Source organism: Bubalus bubalis, chromosome 5 (assembly GCF_019923935.1).
Source record: "Bubalus bubalis isolate 160015118507 breed Murrah chromosome 5, NDDB_SH_1, whole genome shotgun sequence".
NCBI lineage: Eukaryota > Metazoa > Chordata > Mammalia > Artiodactyla > Bovidae > Bubalus > Bubalus bubalis.
Window position 1 is genome coordinate 104477994 of NC_059161.1, and position 16156 is coordinate 104494149.

General features: G+C 39.9%; 1 protein-coding gene across 7 annotated transcripts in view; it reads right to left on the minus strand.

Moving 5' to 3' along the window:
- NELL1 (neural EGFL like 1) overlaps positions 1–16156 on the minus strand; it is a 1046196-nt gene that overhangs the window by 734630 nt on the left and 295410 nt on the right. For all 7 annotated transcript variants that reach the window (XM_044943466.2, XM_044943468.2, XM_025286290.3 and 4 more), the window contains one exon: positions 2580–2708. In XM_044943466.2, coding sequence (XP_044799401.2) covers positions 2580–2708 — 129 coding nt within the window. The remainder of the gene's footprint in view (positions 1–2579; positions 2709–16156) is intronic.

Genomic DNA, 16156 nt, shown 5'->3' on the forward strand with positions numbered 1-16156 from the left:
GACAGCAGAATGGAAAGAGAGAAGGGTGTTTGCTCTAAATATTGATATTCACTCTAGTTGGTTCTCTGTGCCTCCCATTCAATGTCCAGGATCCAACTCCTGTTGTTGTTTTTTTTTTTCCCCCTGATTTCCATTCCAGACAGTATATAGGCTCTAATGCTTAGTCATTTTTTTCTTAGGTGTTATCCTTGAACTTGTGGAATGTTCCCATGATTACAGAGAACTGACTGAAGACTGAGAATATCACCATGTCCCAAGGTAGTCCCATAGTATACACTGGCCCAATGCCCTGCACACACAATGATCTGAGAAACATGTTCAAGAAGACAGGGACTTAGACCTAAAATTGCTCAACAGAATCAACAACATAAGGCCTCACACACAAAGTGAGTGAGTAATAGTCGCTTGGTTGTGTCCAACTCTTTGTGACCCTGTGGACTGGAGCCCACCAGACTCTTCTGTCTATGGAATTCTCCAGGCAAGAGTACTGGAATGGGTTGCCATTTCCTTCTCCATCACACACAAAGGGTAGGCATAACATGGCACCTCATAAAACTGATTCTATGTAACAAAAATGAGAGAATCAAAGAGTCCCAAACAGTATTTATGCTAGCTATTTCCTCCCAGGTTCTGCCAGGTCTCAACAGCTAAGGGGAGTCAGGAATGGTGGGCATGCTGCTTCCAAAAGACAACCGAAATGTCTGCCAATGATAGAATCAGGATTCAAACTATTTTGAGTTTCCTTCTATCACTTTTTATAATTGTTGAGTCTGTTCCACATATGGCAGAAGGTAAAAAACTAAATTTTTCAGACCATTACCTGGCTTGTGGGACTTTTTCCATGATGAATGGAGAGAATAATGTTCATATTTTTTTTTATTTTTAAAGCTACATTCATTTTTCTGACAAAAACACAGAATAATGTAAGGCACAATACAAAACAGCACAAGGTATGATATAAAAATAAATGTTAACATGAAACATTGAAATTAATAATCCTCTTTCTCAAAATTGATAAGTCTTGATAACATGATATTAAGGCTAGATTAAAAGTTGCATAGCTAGAGGGGCAACTTCATTCTCCCAAGTGACATGTCTCCCAAATCAAGTTCAATAAACAAAAGAAAAAGAACTGTAGAAAAAAGTGGGGGAGGAACTGCTAGACTTATACTGTATTGCCAATGAGAACCAAAACAGTAATGAAGAAAATCTTCCATAAGAAATGGAAAACAGAGGATACCTAACAGGTTCTGAACACTAACAGTAATTAGACACATTTCCTTAACTACTGACAAGGTCTTTAGTAAGCCAAATGTTAAGCTAGCAGTCAACAACATAAAACAGGAGAATGGAAAGAAATTTACCATTATTGTCATCAATTGTCTTCACCTTGACAATACCTGATCTACTTGAGAACCAAAGAAGTAGAGGATAGTGACCAAGACATTGCAGCATTTATTCCAGTTGTGATATCCACATTTCTGATTAACAGATCCCTAAGAAAATCCCATGGACGGAGGAGCCTGGTAGGCTGCAGTCCATGGGGTCCCTAAGAGTTGAACACGACTGAGCAACTTCACTTTCACGTTTCAGTTTCATGCACTGGAGAAGGAAATGGCAACTCACTCCAGTGTTCTTGCCTGGAGAATCCCAGGGACGGGGGAGCCTCATGGGCTGCCGTCTATGGGGTCGCACAGGGTCAGACACGACTGAAGCGACTTAGCAGCAGCAAGGTTCAATATATTGTTAGTAAAGATGACAGGAGAACTTGGGTCCAACCAGGACAGAGAAACAGCCTAGCATCAATTTGCCTTTAACAATTTCTCTAAACCAAGAGGAGGGAGCCAGTGAGCACTGGAGAAATGGAAGATCTTAGATTTTAGGGCATGTAAGTCCAGGGTCAGAAATAATTCCTGACCCTCTGGTACGTTAAAGGAGCAGGAGTATGCAATACTTGCCACCAGAGTACTGAGCATGGAAAGAGGGGTTCACATAAGACAGAGGAGTTGCTCAGCTTTGTAAAGGAGAAAAGGGGGTCACGGATGCTTGAGGCCACCAACCTACTATAATGACACCAATCCATGTGCCAAAGTTATGAGTCCATCCATCACTGAGGCTTTTACAAGAGTTTGGGAATTACTAATAGCAACATATGACCTTGGCAGAGGAAGATAATGGCAACTGGGTAGAAGTTAGTACCAAAGCATTCCATTCAAAAGAGAATCCACGGCATAACATTTAACTGAAATTGAAGATGATGATCTTCCCAAATAAGACAACATAAAATGAGGTATTTAGAGTTCTGCTGGTGATTATTAAATACAGTGACAGTAGAACATGGGATCTGATATGGCTCTACTGCTTTTGTTGCTTTGCTGTGTTTCATAACTTCCTTTGAAAGTCTTGCTATTACGTGCTACTAGCAGCCCAGATAAGTCAGGAGAGGAGAGTATGCCAGGCAGTTGACAATTTCTTCTAGGATCCCACAGGACCAGAACCAAGGGAAAGCTTTCAATCTTCAGCCATATCTACCAGGAATACATTTCTCACAAGTTGACTTTATTAAATAGCTCACTTACCTTCACAGTAGGCAGAGTCTCCCTGGACAGAAATGTAACCATTCTTGCACTCACAAGTAGCTTTGGTATTCCAGTTTTTGCACTCTGAGTTTTCACCACATTTAGGCCCTTCAGCACAAAAGTTATGACCTAGAAGAAACAAATAAAATTTTACATCAGGAAAGAGGAGAATAAAAGACTTCCAAATAATAAAGCATGAGACACAGTTATTATATGTCAGCATACATGAGAATACACCTTGGCAATATGCAAAGGTAAATTTGCATATCCATAAAGAGGAATAAAAAACTTTGGACCATCCCATACCTGAGAATTTTCTCTCCTAATTCACAAACTTGCTGAAGTTATTCCTTTTTCAAAGCTTTTACCCATGTTGATTCTGAATTTTCTTTCCACTACCTTCTTATGTGACTAGTCTTTTAAATGGTTTTATTACAAAATTTATGATACATAGGAAATATATAAAATGAATATATATATGAATATATCAAATAAAATTCAGAGAAGGCAATGGCACCCCACTCCAGTACTCTTGCTTGGAAAATCCCACGGGGGGAGGAGACTGGTAGGCTGCAGTCCATGGGGTCGCTAGGAGTCGGACACGACTGAGCGACTTCACTTTCCCTTTTCACTTTCATGCATTGGAGAAGGAAATGGCAACCCGCTCCAGTGTTCTTGCCTGGAGAATCCCAGGGATCAGGGAGCCTGGTGGGCTACCTTCTATGGAGTCACACAGAGTCAGACATGACTGAAGTGACTTAGCATAGCATAGCATCAAATAAAATTAATACAAGAAGTATTATCAATACCTATTTATTAAACATCCCCAAAGAATCCCCTTCTCAGCCATCAGAGACAACTACCCTAACAACTGCATTAATCACTCCCTTACATATTTCTGTATGCTTTACCATACATAGGTATGTATTTCTAAATAATAGATTATTTCGTTTTGGCCATTTTGGACTTCACCTGTGTAATCATACTGTACCATATCCTCTATGGCGTATGTTTTTTTTTTCCTGTTCATTCATATTAATGCCTGTGGCTATCGTTCATCAGTGGTATATAATATTTCATAGTATAAATATTCCACAATTTATCCATTATACTAAGTATTGACATTGCTTTATTTGCAGGTTTTGAATTACTAGCACAGCTGCAAGAAACATTCTTGAACATGTTTCCTGATACTTTTTTAACCACATGTTTTACATTTTTTGCCCAAGAGTCTTTCTTGAATCTTAGACATTCCCTCAGGGATAGTTATTTTTCCTCTTAATATAGTCTTCATAGATTCCTTTTAGTGAAGATAAATCTGACAGTAACTATGCTCAATTTTAATTTATCTAAATATGTCCTTTGACCACCCTCCTACTTGAAAAACAGCTTTACTAGGTACAGAGCTATTTTGTCTCAACATTTTGAAGACATGCCATTGTTTATGGCTTCTGTTATAACTGTTGAGAAGTCAGTTGTTAGCCTAACAGTCATTCCTTAGTATGTGACAAACCTTTTCTCTGTGACTTTTAAGATCTATTTTATTTGGTTGGTTAAGTTGATGAGCTTTGTTTTGTTTCATATTCATTAACTTTAAGGTTTTTAGGTGTGAATTTATTTTTATTTGTTCTTCCTGGGATTCCTTGGGATTCTTAAATATAAAGATTGGTTAACTCTTTTATCAGTTTGGAAAATTCTCAGGTATTTTCTCTTCCAACATTCTCTCTTCATCATTGCCTCTAAATCTCTCTTTCTAGAATTATAATGAGATTACTATTCTCCCTTCTTTCTTAAGCTCTCCTCCATGTTACTTCTACTTGCCTTAATATTCCCGTCTCTTTTTTCTATGCAGAATTCTGTTTAACTTCTAGATGTATCTTTCGGTCTCTTAATTCTCTCAAATAGTGTCATATTCACTCAGTCATCCACATCATTTTTATTTTATTGTATTTTTTTAATTTTCCATAATTCAATTTCTTTTTAAGTCTCCTTGGTCAAATTTGTAGTCTCTCATTCTTTCCTCTTTTAATTCCCCCTTTTAAAAACATATTAGACTATATTTTACACATACAACCCCAGTATCTTCAGTCTTCTGATTTTGGTTTGTTTCACTGAGTATCCTGCATGGTTACTATTTTGTGTTTTGAGTGATTCTTTTATGATTCTTCGTAAGCTCATATTTTTTAGGATTTAATCTGCGGGAATTATTTGAGGCTTGGGCTTTAAAACTGTACTTCTTCAGAGAGGATCTGTGTTTGCTTTTGTCAGGTGCCCGAGGGAACTATCAACCCACAATCACTTTCAACTACATTTTGCCTTGGGACATATGGATTGAGCCACACAGGTAGAATAAATTTAGATTCTAAGCTTTCAGGAATGCAAACTCTTCTCTGCCATACTCCCTATCTAGAGTCAAGACTGACAGGCCAAGTCTCCTCTTACAGACTAGATTTTTCCTAGTCACCCACTGAGGAGTTATCCTTCAAGATTCTTTATTTATGCAAGCCTCAGGCTTTTCCTCCTGTCTACTTAAACAGTAGTCCATTAGAAGCCAGATTCTACCACCAGGGATTAAAAATTGACCTCTGGGCAAATGCCAACTCCAGTGTGCTTATCTCAATGGAATCAACCTTTTTTCTGGTCTCTGATTTTTTTTTTTTTTTTTTTTTGTCCTACCTCTATTACCAATTCTACCAATCTCCCAACCCTCAAAAAATTTTATATATTATGCATTTTTAGGTTATACCCACCACAGGAATTGTGAAGTTCAAATATAACAAGGTATACAAAAGGTGCTTTATCATTTTTAACTCATACATTTTAGCAAATAATAATTACACTGCTATATCACATACTGTAGTCTCATAGAAAACAAGTGATCTTGGAGAAGAGATCTAATACATAATTCAGGGTCTGTACTAATAAACACAGTAAGTCACTTTGCCTGTCTAGGTACATATACCAAGAAAGGACAACATCAGTGATTTTCACACTATTCCTCAGAGTCTTGGGCACAGCTGAGTTGTTGGTCCGAGCTCAAGTCCTCCAGCCCTGATTCAAATAAAACAACTTTGCTTTTATACTGTTGAAACAGTGACTATATGAACAACAGTTTTTGGTTTTTAAAAAATATAAAAAGCACTGAACTATATAAACTCCAAGTTTAATTCCTTTTGGTGATAACATTCTAGAATGTTCTTCCTTTGAGACAGAATTTTAAACCAACATTCTTAGGATAAAAGAAAATAACTCCTATTCAATAATAACATTCACGCCCCTATGTCTGGCGTTACACTAGATGTTTTAAATGGGGATAATGATATACCTTATTAATTTGTGTGGAACAAGTTAAATGGGCTAATTCATATAAAGCACTGAGAGCGAATCTTGATCCACACTAGGAGGTCACTAAATGTTAGCCTCTGTGATAAGAATGATAATGATTATGGTAACAGTACTGCTGATGATGATGGCTAAAGTTCAAAACAACTTGATGATAACACTGTTATCCTCAGCTTCAAGATAAGAAAAGAGAAGCTCAAACTCATTAATATCTGTCTAATAAGTGGACATGCCAAGATTCTAAATTATGTCTGGTGAACTCCAAGGCCTATATAATTTGTTATTTTCTATATCCTCTCACATACAAAAAATAGTTTAAAAAAAAAAAGTGAAAGATGTAGACACTAGTTGTGACATTAGAAAGTGGATCCAAAGGCTGAGGGGAGCATAATATCATATCCAGCCTCACTATCTGACCTGTTCACTGGTGACTGCCTCAGTCAAAATCAGAGAAAAAACTTAACTTGTTGGAAATGTGAAACCTCTGTCAGCCAAGAACACTTCTATAAGGACTTAAAAGGCTTTTAATAACCATTAAAGTACTTGATGTTTCTGTTAGCAAAAGGACAATTTTTAGGTATCACAGCTTTTTTTGCCAGAGGAAGTGCCTGGACTTCCCTCCCCACATCACAACTGATCAATAATTACGTTGTCACATTTTCTTTTATTATAAAGTTTGACTCGATGTCATATGACCACCCTTTGTTGCATGACTTTTTTTTTTTCTCTAGGATATGCAACTGTCCTTCACTTTCCATAAACATTTGATAGCCTGGAACAAAGCCCCTCAAACACTGTTGACTTTCCAATGCACATCTCTCTAGCAGGCATGTGCCATGTCAATTCACAATGCAGAGAGTGGGGTCAAATGTATTTCAAAGACAATGAAGGGCCCATGAGACAGATTAATGATATGGACAAATCCACTTTGTCTGGGCCTCACCATTGTGTCAAAAACATGTGTTGTTGTTGTTCTTTTTTTTTTTTTTTAATTAACGCAAGCCTTCATTCAAGCAGTATTTATTCAGTACCTGCTTGCCTTTCTGCATGAGTGAACAATCATCGACTCAATATTTACAGGTCTGTAGCACTATGCAAGACCCGGGGGGCAATGTCAAGGTGTTTGAGACATTCCATGACCACAAGAGAATTAGAAACTCTAAGGTAAGGTAAGCCAAACCCAGAAGTAGCTAAGTAAGATGTGAGCAGTACAAATTATCATAGTGTTCCAGAGAAGAAGAAATTCCTTCTAGCTGATGCCAAACTTAACCTATGACTCATCACAGGTAGAAACTTGTGCAAGACACAGGATCTGCAAGACACAGATCCCAATGGGAGGAATGGGACTCCAACCCTTGAGGAAGAAGGGTAAGTTTGAAGAACCTCAAATAATCTGGCACAGTTGTAATAAGAATGATTAACATTTATCAAGCACAAAATATATGCTAGGTGCTCAGTAAAGTGTTTCAGATGCATTATTCCACTTAATTCTATTAACAATCCTATGAAACAATCCTATGAATTATTACCCTATTTCACAGATGTGGCTAACTCAGAGAAGTTAGGGCATGAGTGAAACTACACAGAGCCACGATCCAGGTATGACTGATGCCAGGGTTCTTAATCAAAAAGCAACAATTTTATAAGCATCCTACACTCCAAAGGATTAAAAAGATATTCTTTTTTGCATGCCTAGATTCAAGCAGATTACATTTTAGATTTCTTTTTCATACACACACACATATACAAACATGTACGCAAGGCTGGGCAATTTAAAATATTCTTTTAAAATACTAACTCTAATCACTCCAACTTCTTTAAGTCAAGATCTATGTCTGACTCATTTCTTTCAACTCAAAGCTTCCCATTCAAGGATAGCTGTCTGTGGAGAAGGATGGCTTATAGATAAACACAAAAATAGACAGGTAGAAATATGGGTGGTTAAATTAATGAGTGAATAAAGATATGGATGAATCTACAGTGGTATTTTAATGCCTCTTGAGCAACTAAAAGGCTAATGGGACTGGTTTGCTAGTCACCATTTTTCTTTAAACATTTTTACTGAAGTACAATTTACATACCAAAAAATTGACCTATTGTAAAGACAAACTGATAATTTCTAGTAAACTCACACAGTTATACAGTAAATCACCACAATCCAGTCTTAAAACACTTTCATCACCCCAGCCGGTGATGAAATTCTTCAAAACCACCCTGCATTCTTCAAAACCACCCCAAGATAACTGGCTGCCAAGTCATAAATCCTCAATCAACTCTCCACATTTCAAAATCTTTCTAAAGGTTTAGTCTTTCCTATCTGCTGTCTGAAAGGCATGGCATTTAACTTATAAACCCTTCCCTTCAGGATATCTGTCTTCAGTTGCCACCTGCAGTCTTTTTCTCTAGTCCTCTTACTAACTCTTGGTACAATATTTTCTTCAGCAGCTGGTTATCAAAACAGATTGATGCATGAGATTCTTCAATGTCACCTTCTTTCTTTAATCAGTATCTTTTTCCCACAGAATTAGAAGTTGTGGCCAGACTGTAGAATACACACACTTATGCGTACATACATACTCAATATCCATGTTCTTTTACTTGAATATTTTAATAAATGAATCTGGACTCTCTGTGGGCTTCCCTCATAGCTCAGCTGGTAAAGAATCTGCCTGCAATGCAGATGACCTGGGTTCGATTCCTGGGTCAGGAAGATCCCCTGGAGAAGGAAATGGCAAACCCACTCCAGCATTCTTGCCTGGAAAATCCCATGGACAGAGGAGCCTAGCAGGCTCCAGTCCATGGGGTCGCAAGAGTCAGACACAAATTAATGACTAAACCACCACCAGAGTCTCTGTAATTATCATCCTATAATTAGAAGCACACAAAGTAACATCATCTAAATAGCAGTGGTCCAAAGACAGAGAACACATTTGTTATAAAAGTTGCTGTTTGTTGACTTTTTCCAATTTGCCAGGCACAACAACTCTAAAGATTAGTATTAGTCTCACTTTACAGATTACGAAAATGTGGTTGGGACTATTTTATCCAAGGTAACACAGCCAGGAAGTGGCAGAGTTATGATTTAACTCAAGTTCTCGTTAAGACCACTAAAAAAATTATTATCCTATGATTTAAAAACCTTGGAGCATAGACAACTACTAATGACTATTCTCTGATGATGTTTGTAGATCTCTATGCCCAATAAAATTTTCAAAGAGGGACCCAACTGCAGGTTCTGCCAATCTGTTCTTAAGAAAAATTGAAACAAGGCCAATGCTTGTGCCCAGTCTCTTCTGGTCTCTGGTTAAGAACATTCACCGTCCTCTAGAAGCAATAATAGAGGCTCACATGGCCCTCTACAAACAGGAAGTAACAGTGTCTTGTATACCCCACTTTACATATTTTACATTATAGCCACAGCCCACTTGACATTCAATTTGGATGACCTCAGAGTTGTCTCATGGCTCACCCAGCTGAAACTGCACTCTTGATCTTAAATCTGATATCCATGCTCCCCAAGTTCTCCATTATCAATCTGCAGCACTTTTATCCACTTAAACCATCTTTTTTTTTTTTTTTTAAAGGAGTCATCTTTGTCCTCTCTCTTCAAATACTGCCCCTTCCTAAGTTCTATTCATTTTATTTCATGAATATCTCTGGAATCTCTTTTTCCTCCACTCCATGGCAATATGAAAAAAAAAAAACCTACTCCAAACTATTATTTCTCAAAAAGAAAGCACCTAATTTGCCTTCCTGTTCCTCTTTTTGCTTGTCTCTAATCTATTTTCCCCACAAACAAATCCTTTTAAAACATAGACTGGATCATGTCACTCATCCCCTTAAAAGTCTTCTCCCAAAGACTTTCCAATTTATCAAGAAAAATTCAAAATTCTTAACTCTGATTTGAAATGACAAACAAGGCTCTCCTTTCCCTCTGTCATCCCCCCTAAGTGTATCAGCCTTTATTTGAATTCCTCTAGTACTCCAATCTCTTTCCTGATTCAGAGTCTTTGCAAGCTTGTCCCACTAACTCAGAACCTATGACACATCCCTGCCAGAATAATTTCTACTCAGTTGTCAAGTCCCCAGCTTAAATATAATCTATTCAGAGAAGGCTTTCTTGTCCATTACTCTCTCCTATACTACTCTCTTCTTGTTCATAGCAGGTAGCACAGTTACTAATTACATGTTCATTTCTGTGTTTATTTGTTGAATGTCTGTTTCCACATTAGAAGCTTACTTCAAGGGAAAGGACCCTACAAGTTTGTTCCCTTTGTGCCTAAGGCAATATCCAGCACATGATAAACACTCAAGAAATATTTGTAGAGTTGATGACTAAATCCTCTTTCTTCCAAAATTAAAATTAAAAGAGTGCTTTAAAATGAATAAACCAAAACTCAAAGATGTTAATTACCTTCTTTGTGGTCTTGCAGCTAGTAGGCAATGCCTAAAAGATATATATAGACTCAAATATAATTCTAATGCCCAGTCTCTCTCCACCACTCTATATGACATCCCAGCCATGATTTTACTCATTAAAGGACATTCAAGGAATGCTGACCTGACCCGAAGAGACCACTACTCCATCACTCAGCATTTTCTAGTCCATGACATGCTTGAATCTTTCCAAAGGAACAAACCGTGTTTCTTTCTCCAGGATACAGTCCACTATTACTTTGTTGCTTGGGGACTTAGAAGTCAAGAGAGAAATAACACCACACAACAGAACACCATTCTTGGATGAGATACCATAATGAGTAATATCCTTTTGGAGCTTATTTACACTTGAGTGGTGGAAATGAGCAGATGCTCAGAGGAAGACACACAATCTGCTGAAATGGAATTCCAGGTTTTACTCCAACCACTTCCTTAATTTTAGTTCCTGGCAGAGATTCCATTCATTTGTTTGACCAATATTAAGCCCCATAACGTGTGTCCAGCCACTGTCCTAGAAAATTGGGATAAAACGAAAATGCCATAAACAGCATAAACATTCCCTCATTCATTTAACACTCTAGTCGGGATGGCTATTGTTGAGGATTGGGTTACAGGAGATGTGATGGAGAGGAGCAAGGTGCTTCCAAAGTGTTATCACACAGAGGGGCCCTAACGCAAGGTATCAAAAGGAGATTTGAGGGATGAATGAGGTTGGCTGGACAAGGCACAGGATTTCCAAACACAGGAAGCAGCATGTGTCTACAACATGCTCAAAGAAATTGAAGCCATCTACAATTTGGACTCCCCTTCATGGCCCTGAATCTAGAGTTCTATTACCAGTGAAAGACCAATAACACTTATTTTAAAAAAATCAAAAAACAAAAAAAATCTTTGGTTTCTTTAAATCCATTGGCTTAACTGTATATAAAATCCCTGCCCATCATAATCAAGCCCCTACACTGCCATTCTCCAGATCCCACTCTGTAACGTTTCAAATCACAGCAAACCATCCACTCTTTCTGCTTTATCTAGGGCCAATGATGGATAAGCATCTGTATGGTTTACTACTGCGATTTCTTCCACAGCAAAGAATGAATGGGTCACTACTCAAGAGAAGGATTTAGTTTCTCTAATATAAAGTCTGATTCCACATAGAGCATTACCACTTGCTCTCAATCACATGCCCCTAATGTATCTCCAAGAAGGCAACCAGGTTACCTTTGAAATGATGGACGATCTGAAAACGCACCCCAGATTTTCCCACCCTAACTCAAATCCTAGAAAGCCAATACCCCTCACAGCACTGCTGCTTGCCCAACCTTGAAATTCACAAAGAGCAAAGGTACACTGAGTACAATATATTCCAATGTACCTAGTTGGTATGGAAAGAGCTCCACCCATGGACTGGCCCTAGAGGAGGACTAAGGCCCAAAGGTTCTTTATGAGAACCAGATGCCCTAATGTACTTCACAACCAACATACATACCATAGAAGCCTGGGCCCTGCAGGGATGAGGGCATTCCTTCAGCTTCTATGAACAGAGGGTTGTGACATCATGGCAGAGGTTGTGACCTGCTAGAGACAGAGCTCTCTGGATTCTCATACTACTACTACTAAGTCGCTTCAGTCGTGTCTGACTCTGTGCGACCCCATAGACGGCAGCCCACCAGGCTCCCCTGTCCCTGGGATTCTCCAGGCAAGAACACTGGAGTGGGTTGCCATTTCCTTCTCCAATGCATGAAAGTGAAAAGTGAAAGGGAATTCGCTCAGTTGTATCCGACTTTTCCCGACCCCATGGACTGCAGCCTACCAGGCTCCTCCGCCCATGGGATTTTCCAGGCAAGAGTACTGGAGTGGGGTGCCACTGCCTTCTCCTTAGAAAGTACATGGTTTTTCAATAGTAGTCACACTTAAGGGTCTTCCAGTCCAAGGCAGCTTGGCCTTAATTTCAAGTCTTCTCTCTAGGGTAATGTTCCTCCTTCCCCAGACTCCTTGGGCCTGGATCCACTGCAGCACTTTTAAAAGAACAGAATTCATGGGCTCCCCGAGACTCTCTCTCCAAATGCCCTGTGTTCCCAGCCTCAGTATTTGAAAATACAGACCTGGCTTTCCAGTGCCCACCATGATCCATGGCTGCAGGGATTTTTCTATCAATAGGCAGAGCACCTGGCCCATCTACAAAATGCCTGCTCCTCTATTTAGGCACTAGCTTACCATCTCATTAAGTGCCTCTTTTCCAAGTCTCTTTTTATCTCCATTACACTGAAATCCTCTAAAACCCATTTCAATTACAAATTCACCTAAGATGAAGACAAAGACTAGAAAAAAAGAAAATCATGCACCGCCAAGACTCTTTGGGAGGATTTAATTGAAGGGCATAAAGCCTTAAATAGTACAAATAATCTCAACTAATTTCAGCCCAAGCCAGATGACAAGGCAAGTGAGCATGAATTAAAATTACAGATAAACACATTGGGAACAGATGTCGAAAAGAACTTTTTCTCCAACACTGAAAATCTTCAACATGCAGCAAAACCCTCCAGAGCCATTGGCAACATTCAAGATACAATTAGAGCCGATTATGAAACGAATAAAACCCTGAGGAGTGTGTCAAGAATTCTGGGGTGGGCCAAATGATTGTTGTGTTTTCCTGGAGCGATCCTGAGACTACATGGTCAAGTTGGCATTTTTTTCCCCCGTTAAGTGAGAACACCAGCAATTCACGAGCAATCTTTCTGCTGGGGCTACATCCGTGCTTTTATTACTTCTTCCCAGGCAGAAGCATAGATGTTATTCCAGTGCCCACTCTCTCTTCTCCACCTTCCTGGCCTTACACTTAGGTAGACGGGCTCCTGCTATAGCCATTACCGCAAGGTAATGCTGTTGCTACTGCTGCTGCTAAGTCACTTCAGTCGTGTCCGACTCTGTGTGACCCCAGAGACGGCAGCCCACCAGGTTCCCCCATCCCTGGGATTCTCCAGGCAAGAACACTGGAATGGGTTGCCATTTCCTTCTCCAATGCATGAAAGTGAAAAGTGAAAGGGAAGTCGCTCAGTCGTGTCCGACTCCTAGCGACCCCATGGACTGCAGCCTACCAGTCTCCTCCGTCCATGGGATTTGCCAGGCAAGAGTACTGGAGTGGGGTGCCATCGCCTTCTTGGTAATGATGAGGATAAACCAAGTTTGTGCTGCTGGCACAAACCGGCCAGCGGCATCAGAGAGAAACTACGGCAGTGATTAGGGCTGTTCTGGGTGGTGCTGCTGGTGACTAAGACCTTGGATCCCAGCAATTGCAAAGTGACCTCCCCCTGCCAACGTCCACTACCTTGACTTTTTGTGTGCATCTCCCTACTTGTCCTGCAGTTCTGTCCCTAAAAGCCTTCTGGCTGTACCAGGAGCCCTGTGGATTTAACCACATGTCAGCTGATTACTTCAATTTTTCTTTAAAGGGTAGAAAAATTGTTTACAGCATTTGTCATGACCCAAGGTTTGAAGAGGTAAGGTGTCCACAAAACAAGTCCAGGTATCAGTTCAGCTGATACAATGAACAATGTAAATCAGCCAGAGTCTGTTATTCTTAACTGGAAGGTCTTAGGTCTGATTTCCCCAAAGAGAAAAACTCCGTATGAAACTATAGTCTCCTTGAACAGAAATGAGGGGATAGGGAGAGCTGTATCATCACACTGTTATACAAAAACATAGACATGACTCAGTTAAAGAAAAAAAGCTTCATAATCAAGCCAACAAGTTATGTCTTGAGGAACCAAGTTATAAGTCCACAGAATGAGTTTTAACACTGTTCCACAGATGAAACAAAGCCTTCAGCTGGTGTCTATTACAAACTGGCACTTGCCATCCACTTCTGCTGCTAAGCTTCTAAGTCGCTTCAGTCGTGTCTGACTCTGTGTGACCCCATAGATGGCAGCCCACCAGCCTCCCCCGTCCCTGGGATTCTCCAGGCAAGAACACTGGAGTGGGTTGCCATTTCCTTCTCTAATGCATGAAAGTAAAAAGTGAAAGTGAAGTCGCTCAGTTGTGTCCGATTCTTTGCAATCCCATGGACGACAGCCCACCAGGCCCCTCCGCCCATGGGATTTTCCAGGCAAGAGTACTCGAGTGGGGTGCCATCGCCTTCTCCAGCCATCCACCTCTGCAAGAACTAAATCATGTGCTCCTGCTGCTGCTGACCTTAAACCCCCTCTGAAAGGAGTTCAGGGTGGAGAGTAGAAATCAGGCACTCTGTGCCCTGGGAAAAACTGACAGGACAGGTCTGCAGATCATTAGATACTTTCAGGAGTCGATTAATGAGCCCAATTCTTATATCTCCTCATATCTAGAAAAGCACTAAAATCCTTCACAGTGACAACTGTTTCTATGACTAGCTAACGGTTTCACGAGACTAGCAGAAACCTTCTGGAAAAACACATGCGTTTTACTCCCCCTTCACCAAAATCACATACATGGTGACCTATCCACCCTGCCTCTTTGGAACAGTTTCTCAGAGCTATCTGAGGTGCTGTATTCTGGGCTGCAGTCCTCACTTTGCCCCAGATAAAACTTAAATTGCAACATTTATGTTGCGCATTTTTTAAAGTCGACATTGGTACTAAAAATAATTTCATTCAATGTCACTGGACTGAAAATGACAGGATTATTCTAAATGGTATGAACATATCTTCATCCCTCCCTTTTCTCCTACAATTACAGAAACAATTCATAAAATGTGGTCATGAAAACAAGCATCATTTTTTAAAAGTTGGAGAGCTTTATGGATTTGATTTAATCAGCCAACTGGGGCTGTGGGCAAGGCGGGGAAGGTCAGAAAGGAAAAGCACCCTCTCTGCCTTCTCAAATTTCAGTCCAAGCCTAATGAAAATAAACCTTGGAGAACTTCAATCCCCAAGCAGGCATGAGAAAGGTTTTGACGCAGACTTCTGAGGAATGTTACTGAGCGGTGATTTCCCTCTGACTAATGACCTGACATTCCTAGTAAGACAGAGAGAGATGATAAATATGCTAATTGAAGGGCCTTCAGTGTAGGCTTTGAAAGGGGAGATAGCCACGTATGTGTCTGTAATCAATACCATCAGGATAGCAGAAACCACACAGCTGAAATCACACCACACCAATGTGCTCAACCCTAAAATACCAGTTTCCGGTCACGGGAATCCCAGCTCTCTGCTTGCTTGCTACCTGCCAATCAAAAGACTCTTTTAATCCACAAAGGAAATGGAACAGCCCTTCCATATGCAGGACAGAAATGACTTTACATAGAAATTGAGTGTTTCTCACCTTTTCATTACTTTCTGTTTTTGAGAGGGGCAAGGAGGAGGCGGGTGGGGACAAGAACTGAATAACATGACTTCGAAGAGGCCCGCCAGGCTTTCCTCGTCTTATCAGAATCAAAATTGTCCAGCCACCCCCCGCCATGCCATTTATCTTCCAAGACTCCGCAGAGAAACAAGAACATGGAGGAAAAGGTAAAAGACAAACAGAAGTCAAAGGAGAAAAATATTTCCCAGAATATTGTGAGAGACCCTTAGGCTACTTCCAAGGATGCTCTTGGGAAATAAATTGAAATTAAGACACAGAGTAAGATTCATGGGCAGCACAGGTCAAGACAATGGACATTTGAGCTCATCTGGATGAATTTTTGTACATCATATAAATTTTATATTTTTATGAAAAAGAACACCCCACTGCCCAAATATCCTTTTCATTTTCCGACTAATGTGCAGAACAAGCCTAAGTATGTGGACAAGTGGACGAAATGTTCTGGGTTCCTCTCTTGTAATGGG